The sequence below is a fragment of the Culex quinquefasciatus genome, chromosome 1 (assembly GCF_015732765.1).
Source record: "Culex quinquefasciatus strain JHB chromosome 1, VPISU_Cqui_1.0_pri_paternal, whole genome shotgun sequence".
Lineage (NCBI taxonomy): Eukaryota > Metazoa > Arthropoda > Insecta > Diptera > Culicidae > Culex > Culex quinquefasciatus.
In genome coordinates this window covers 96,575,880-96,583,853 of record NC_051861.1, presented here as the reverse complement: position 1 = coordinate 96,583,853, position 7,974 = coordinate 96,575,880, and the positions used below count along the sequence as shown (strand labels likewise).

The 7,974-nt window shown below is 43.7% G+C and overlaps 2 protein-coding genes across 2 annotated transcripts; both read left to right on the top strand.

The window, feature by feature from the left end:
• Positions 1-2,602: 2,602 nt before the first annotated feature.
• On the top strand, positions 2,603-4,018 carry LOC119770735. The gene has a single exon (XM_038266147.1). It carries the CDS (start codon positions 3,098-3,100, stop codon positions 4,016-4,018), a length of 921 nt encoding a protein of 306 aa, XP_038122075.1. The 5' UTR covers positions 2,603-3,097.
• Positions 4,019-4,734: 716 nt separating this feature from the next.
• On the top strand, positions 4,735-7,623 carry LOC119765608. The gene is made up of 2 exons (XM_038249851.1): positions 4,735-5,446; positions 5,556-7,623. The coding sequence occupies exon 2, from the start codon at positions 6,344-6,346 to the stop codon at positions 7,367-7,369; it is 1,026 nt and encodes a 341-aa protein (XP_038105779.1). The 5' UTR covers positions 4,735-5,446; positions 5,556-6,343; the 3' UTR covers positions 7,370-7,623.
• Positions 7,624-7,974: the final 351 nt, after the last annotated feature.

Genomic DNA, 7,974 nt, shown 5'->3' with positions numbered 1-7,974 from the left:
AGTTGATTAAGTTCAAAACATGATTATAATTAATTTAAGGATTGAGTTTCAGAGACGATTGTTGTCGTTCTCAGTTGAATAAGCATTAATTTTAGGATTGAAAGAAAATAGGGGATTTTGTCATTTGTATAACTTTTTAAATAAATTGATTTGAGGTTTATCAACACAGCTGTGTTCAAATGTAGGCAGCACCACTAATTAGGTTACCTGCTTGATTCATTGATAGCAGAGGTCCTATAAACATAAGGAATCCCACCTTTGCAAAAAAAAAACTCTAGGTATGTTCTTGTTCATAATAGATTAATAGAAAAATGGATAATTCAAAAATGATCTTGTAATTCAATTTGGCTTCCAGGTTTTGTTAATAGACAATCCTTTTTTTCAGAAATCGTATTTTTAAACTACTTGTTCAGTCGTCCATAAAAGTAATCCTTCCAGAAATTTCAAAATTATTGTGAGTAACAAATACTGGGGTTGGGCACTCCTTTCATACGTAGCGCATGTGGAGCGCATTTCGTATGTATCGTAAATATTGGTAAATATGGATGCACGCGTGAATGTACGGATCAGCAAAAGTCAATGCAATATTAATTTCAGTGTTTTTAAAGTGACATTTCTCCACAAACATTTCGAGCGCGTTTTTGTCACCTTTACACAAATGCCTTAAAAGCTGAAATGTTCCACAAATGGAAGTACAGATACAATATATTGATGATTCTACATGATATTTCCATGTAGGAAAATTAATAGTCTTTCCAAATATCTAAAGATTTTTTTTTGAAAAGGTCCTATAAACCAAATTTAGAATTTTTGCTTTTTGAGTGTTTTTAGAACCGCCTTGAGTCAGGGGTATTCAAAAACATCCAAAAAGCGAAAAATGAAAAATTGGTTTATAGGACCTTTTCAAAAAAACTCTGGATATGTAAAAACATTGGGGGTTTCTTCTTTCATTGTGCCACTACAACCAAAACGCTAAAACATTTTTTTTAAAGAAGCCGAAGGTAACATTCCTACAATATTACATTCTATAAAAACAAATCAAATCGTTTCATTGTTGGCAACGATAATGCTAATTTTTCTAACCACCTCTCCCTATTGCATGTTAAATTGAGTTAACAGTATGCGCTCGATGGAAATGCTGTTAAAGTTAAACATAATAATTTGCTCCTTTATATTTTTGTTGATGTGTAATTTTCATTACATGCAGTATGGACGACCCGTAGCTGAAAAACTGTCATGAAAACTGGTCGAAAAGTTGGAGCTCTCCACCGCTAGAGGCAGCACCGTACTTAACCCCGTTTTTGAACCTCAAGTTCCACGGATGTGGTGCGATCCTGAACTGCGAAAAATTGTTGGTGATGAGCAGATCTCGTGTCTCGGGAAGGCTATCATTTGTAACACGAGATTGGGGATACCCGGAATATCATTCTAATCTGGAGATTACGTGAGAAATAAACTTTGGTTTTACATATGGGGGTGGGGGAATTTCTTTTGAATGAAAGTACAACTCAAGAACTGGACCACTTCAATGATGATCCCGGAAGCCGGAATCTCAATGGAAATAGTGATCATATCACCCAGGCAACAACATTCTGGACATCGTAGACTTTTCTTTTCCTCTTCTAACTCGTCAAACGTCGAATTCCCCGCAACTTCCATGGTGGTCCGCAACTACGAAGCGCCTTAAAATTCCCCCCAGAAGAAGCTCGATTCCAATGGTCTGAATTATTAGAACCGTGCTTGTTTCCTTGTTTCCGTTTGTCTGTGAAAAAAAACAAACCTTCCGGTTACGGCCAGCAGTTATGGCCACAATAGCAGCAAGCGGTAGCAGAACCAAATATCGTGTAACCGATAAAGGGAGTTTGGCTGAGTTGGCAGCATCTAATGAAATCCGTTTCAAAAAGAAAAACATCATACAGAGACCCCCAACCATCAAAACGTCTCGGTTGAAGCATCATCTGCCGGTAAGCATCATCTGCCGGTAAGCATCATCCGCCGGTACCTGATGCGGAGAAACTCCGGGACCATCGAAAAAAGCTCGATCTCCGGGAAGTTCCGCTGGGGACACCAAAGATTAAACCTATATTTGTGCTTAAAAAACATACTTCTCACTCAAAATAAATAGTAACATAAGTAATAAATCTCCGAAAATAATGACCAGGTTTGGTGCTGCAGTACACCTCTTTCGCTTGGACCACAGGACTAACGAGAAAGGTCGTCCTGGAAGGAGCAATTCTCACGAAATTCCGAGTCGGGGTTTTAGAATCATTCCAAAAACACTGGAAACAAAACACGTTTGCTGCTGTCAAAATGACTCTTCTCGATATGACAAGATAGTTTAAATCGGGGTGGGAATGACGTGTCAGTTCAGCGCTAATTGATTAGCTAATTGACACAAAATTACGCTAGTTGATTAGCGTTACAATAATTGATTAGGTGTGTCCTGCCCCTCGCTTGTGACACGTCTGCTGTAAAAAGATAGAAGGTGTCATAAGATAGCACACAAGCTACAAAGTTTTGATAGAATTTAATAATTCATCATTACACGAGAAGTTAAACCAAGATCTCATCAAGTTTCAGAGAAACCTCTTTTTACGCGATGCGTTACGTTTTCCTAATTTTTCTATTTCTCTGGAACGACATTTTTGCAATCTAGGAAAAGCAAATTGAAGGTTTTGTTCAGATCTACAAAACGTTTTTTAAAGCTGCCTGCCTACGATCTCAACTAAAGTGAAGTGAGAAGTGACACAAACTTTATTAAATCCTTGAGCCGAGGATAATGCATTTTAAAGCAAAGATGCTTAGTTTGAAGGTGTAATAGTACAACTCATTGTTTAAATTTACATTAATATATGTTGTTAAAGCTAGAATCACTCTTGTAAAAAGTGTGTAAACAATATACATGAAGAGACAAATTACTACATGTTAGTACAGAAAAAGAAAAAATATAAATAATTAATTATAAAAAATGTAAAAATTTCAGGCCAAAACTGAAGCAAAAGAAAGTTTAACTGCCCAACAGAGATATCCCCCATGTTTCAATGGGGTAATCAATAACATTAACGGTCTGAAGTTGATATGGGAACGACTTGAACAAATGGGTTTTCAATATTTGCTAACGAGGAAGCTAAATCAAGATCCACTAGAGAATGCCTTCTCTTCGGTGCGGCGATCGTGTGGTTCCGATGACTGCCCGAGTGCACGTAAATTTGGGATTGCTGTGAAATATTTTACTGCACGGAGAACTTTAGATTGCATAAATGGAGCCAATTGCGAGTTAGACGATGAAGATGCCGAAGAATTATCATCAATGGTAGAACCATCGAGTGAAGAATCGTCAAGGCCAGACCCAAAATACACTGTTGATGGCAATTCAGTGTACATCGTTAACGAAGAAACGGAACATTTTGATTCGTCAAAGCGTACTCTATTTGAAGCAGATCCTCTAGAAACTTTTTGTGATTATGTGGCTTATCCCTTTCTTACACTCGAACCTAATGCTGAGCTACCGAACATCCCAACTTTAAACGGACTGAATTATATTCTGGGGTATGCAGCATCCAAATTGCGACACCGCAAATGTAAACGAAAACTGAGCCTCAAGCATAAAAGCGAAGGTATTCTGCAACACGAATCATACTTATTCTGTAGGCTCAAGAAGTTCTTGAATGCGAGAGGTTTCAATTTTCCAAATGAGGTAGCAGTCGAAATAGGTTTGACTTTGATTATGGCATTCAATGAGAAATTTTTTGAATTCTTGAATCAGTCTAAAGTAGGAGTTAAGCGAAGGTTAAAAGAATATGTTTGTTTTGATCTGTACAAGAACATAACATGTCGATCATGTTTGGAAAAGTTTTTGAACACCATACTTAATACTCTATTTAAGGCTAAAACCGCGCAGCTTATTAGTAAATATAAGAAGAGGAATCTTTTGAGCCGTCGAGGCAAACTGCGGCGGATGGGTCTTAAGGAAAAGAACTCTCGAACATTACCACGAAAGAAAGTAAAGCAATCTTGAATCGAAGGGCAAATTAGATTGTAAGCGACAATAAATGTAATTTGTATAACGGGAATTGTTTACTATTTTCGAATAAAACCAAGCGAAAGAAGTAGAATATTTTTTGCTAGCGAGCAGCGATCGCGATCGTCACTGGACGGGTGCGATCCATACGTCTACATCAACGGCGCCAATCGAGAAATTAAAAGTGAGAGTGGAGTTAAACTTTCTGTGCATTTGCTGTGAAGGTTCTTATGGTACTTCGAAAAGTTTAACTCCATGTTGTACGCACACACTCTCACTTTTAATTTCTCGATACCGCATCTGACGCACTTGGGCATTCTCCGCAATGGAACACCCGACGGGGTGTTTCTCCAAATTGCCGCCAGGTTCGCTTTTGTTGTACGCTGTATCCCTCTTTTGGTAGATTCAATGAACTAAATTTTAACCAATAGATAGCACCACTGTAAAGTAAACAGTTACCGTACAGGATAGTAACACTGGTTCAAAATAATTTTAATGAAATAATAAGTTTTTCACGCCGTTTTCAAAATAAACTATGTAAAAGTTAGCGGAACTTACATATCTGCAGTGCAATATTTTTTTCTTATCGTATTATCGTGATATTTGCCCAAAATCAGAAAAAAATAAATTTTTCTTTCAATACCGTATGGTGGTACTGTACGGTAGGATTTGTTTATGTTTACTGCTGTTGTTGTTGTTGTTTTTATTCTCGATTTTTGTCGTTCCTTTTCGCGGTAATTTTGCCGAATCGTCAGGAGTTACTTGTTTCAAGTGGCCGCAGCGAACAGAATCTATCCAGGACAAGCATGACCGGATGATTCTGCACTACGGCGACATGACCGACAGCAGTTACCTGGTGCATTTCGGCCGTCCGCCCGACGAAGATCTACAACTTGGCCGAGCAAAGTCACGTCATGGTTTCGTTCGACTTGAGCGAATACATGGCCGAAGCGGACGCCGCGGGGACGCTCCGGCTGCTGGATGTCATCCAGACGTGCGGGTTGGAGTACGGGAAGGTCCTCGAAATGCCGCAGAGCGAAAAAAAACTCCGTTCAACCACGAATCGCTGTGGCGCGGGGAAAACTTCTTTCTCGGTCAGCGGATCTGCCTAGAGCTGGGCAACCTCGTGACTGGGGCCACGCCCAGGCGATCATCCGTTGGCCTGAGTTCAGCTAGCCTTGCCACTGGAAGAGGGTGACCAGTTAAGAACCTGGTCAGGACGACGAAATTAACTCCTCGCTTCGACCCAGGGCTGCCGATCTCGCATCGCCAACGAGGACTCACCCCAACTGTATCAGGCATGCGTCCCGAGTACACGCTCCTCGATTTGAGTCTGTTGTTACGGCCTAGATGTTTTCGAAATGGCCGTCTTGAAGCTACCGGATAATGAAAACGTCGTCTGGGCCGTCGAGAAACGCGCGGACGGTAAGTTTCTCACGCACTGCCATCCCACCTTCCGGAGCTGACTAACGACAATCGCCTAGTCCTCACGTTTACTAAACTTAAAGAGCCTCACCAAATCCTTTCATTGCAGGTCGACGCGTTCTTCATTTTAACCTTCGTGGACGGTGCTGAGCACCGGAGACACAGACAGTGGCGCCGTCCGAGTGACCTCTACGTAGGCGTGCCCTCATTCTATTCCTCGCCGAGTTGCAGAAACACCAGCAACTCCTGCTAACCCACGTCCGAGCTCCCAAGTTGGATGAGTCCACCTGGCCGGCCACACCTCTAACTCAGCACAGCGTTGCCGCCTGGAGGTCGACCGCGTTAAGCTTGGTGAACCGGCGCTACTCGGAATGTGCCCGGCCCAGCTGAAAGAGCTCGCGCTGCGTAGCGTTGAGGATGTTTGAGAAAAGGCGCTGCGCTTGCTGCTGGGTCGCAAGTTTGGCCAGCTCGACGGGCTAACCTTATTGCATAGTGTTGCAGACAGCGATAATGCGTGAAGCTACCCTAATGCACTTTTATGCTTCACGTGCCGCAGGGCTCACAATCAACTGCCAGGCTGTTGACTTGTGATGCTGTGAGCGCGTAGATGGAGAAAAGTCATCTGTCCAACGTCATATATTGTCATTGTTTATGTTTCATTCTCTGTATGGTCGTCAGTAGTTAAATACACATTTTAATTTGTTAGATCTTAAATGATCCTTTTCTTTGTGCGTGCGCGTTATTCCGTCAATCCCAGACGCTGGGACTCGTGCCTCCCTCGTCCTGCGTACGAACACAAAAGTGGCGACGAGGATTTCCTCGATTTGGCTGGATTGTGAGCGTTCAATCAGTTCTAACCTCACACTTCCGGTACCCACGCGCGGGAGGAAGATCACCATGGAGAAGAACAGTTTCGCCAAGCCTGATGTCGACATTCAGTGGTTCCCGTGCTCACGCAACGCACTTGGAACTCCGACTGACCAGCTCCATCAGAACCCGGCTGTTCCGAGACGGCCGCCGTCGCCGTTCGTTCCTCCTCCTCCCTGCCAACATTCGCTCCCAGTAATGCTGCAATGTTTGTCATCAGCTCTGCAAGTGCTGCAGCAGACAAACGAAAACTGCCGTTTGATGTCGTCGATCGCTGGATTTTCGGCAGAATGGGAAGCCCACTACAACGACCACTTTGCAGAAAATCACGCCAGATTGCAAGCAGAATGTCAACATCTTCTCGCTCAGCAGCACGCCATCATCGAATCAAGAACTTCCCCTGTGAACGCGGTTCACCCAGTCGATCAGCTCGACGCGAAGCACCACAGCACGGAGGCGCTTCCAATGCAGAAGGGGAGGAAGGTGTACACTAAAGATGATGAGGACACGGTGCACGATCGTCAGGAGCTTCCTTCCATCAACACCAACGTGGCTAATCAAGTGGAAGCGGACGCAACAACCGACGTCACCGAAGCATGCGAAGATCCCTGGCCGGGTGCCGACATCCCAGGGCTAGCATCACCATCAACAACTTCCGGAACTTCATCGTCATCCACGAACGGTTGCAATGACGTCATCAACACCGGAAGCTTAACCATCGAACTGTCTCAAGTCTCAAGTCAGCTGCACAAGCCTGTGAGCAGCCACCATCTGCGGAACTTCAACAGTTCCCCAGCCAGCGTCCCGAAGCACGCCAACCTGTTCTGCAACGATCAACTCAACTATGCTGTTTTCCAAGTTCTCGTCGCCATTGGAACAAGCAGCGCACCAAGAACAACTCCTTCGCATCGACCCAGACTGCGGCCAAGAACTCGCTGGAAGTTGGATAACGCCAGCTTCGTAGCGCCGATCATCGTCACCGGTAGAAATGGTCCCCATCACCGCAGCTGGTCGATCACCTCATCACTCTTCTTAGATGCAAGAGTTGTTTGCTAGGCCCGATCCCTGCCTCCGGTCTTAGCGGGGAGATGTTGCAGACAGCGATAATGCGTGAAGCTACCCTAATGCACTTTTATGCTTCACGTGCCGCAGGGCTCACAATCAACTGCCAGGCTGTTGACTTGTGATGCTGTGAGCGCGTAGATGGAGAAAAGTCATCTGTCCAACGTCATATATTGTCATTGTTTATGTTTCATTCTCTGTATGGTCGTCAGTAGTTAAATACACATTTTAATTTGTTAGATCTTAAATGATCCTTTTCTTTGTGCGTGCGCGTTATTCCGTCAATCCCAGACGCTGGGACTCGTGCCTCCCTCGTCCTGCGTACGAACACAAAACATAGTGTTTGTGGACTGTGGCCGGATGAGGAGCGGAACATGTATGATCGGTTTCGCGTTGTGAAGGTGCTGCCGATTTTCGACTAAGCGAAGTTTTAGTCAGTGGAGAAGGAAGTTTCAAGAATTTCGACGGCCACCAAGGGATCTTGCAGCACATTCCATTGGGTTCCCTTCGACGAAGGGAATCTTCTCGCTGGTGCCTTGCGGAACGAGCAAACCTCCCTGCAACAACAAATATTGTTCCTGCACTGTGTCACCCTCACC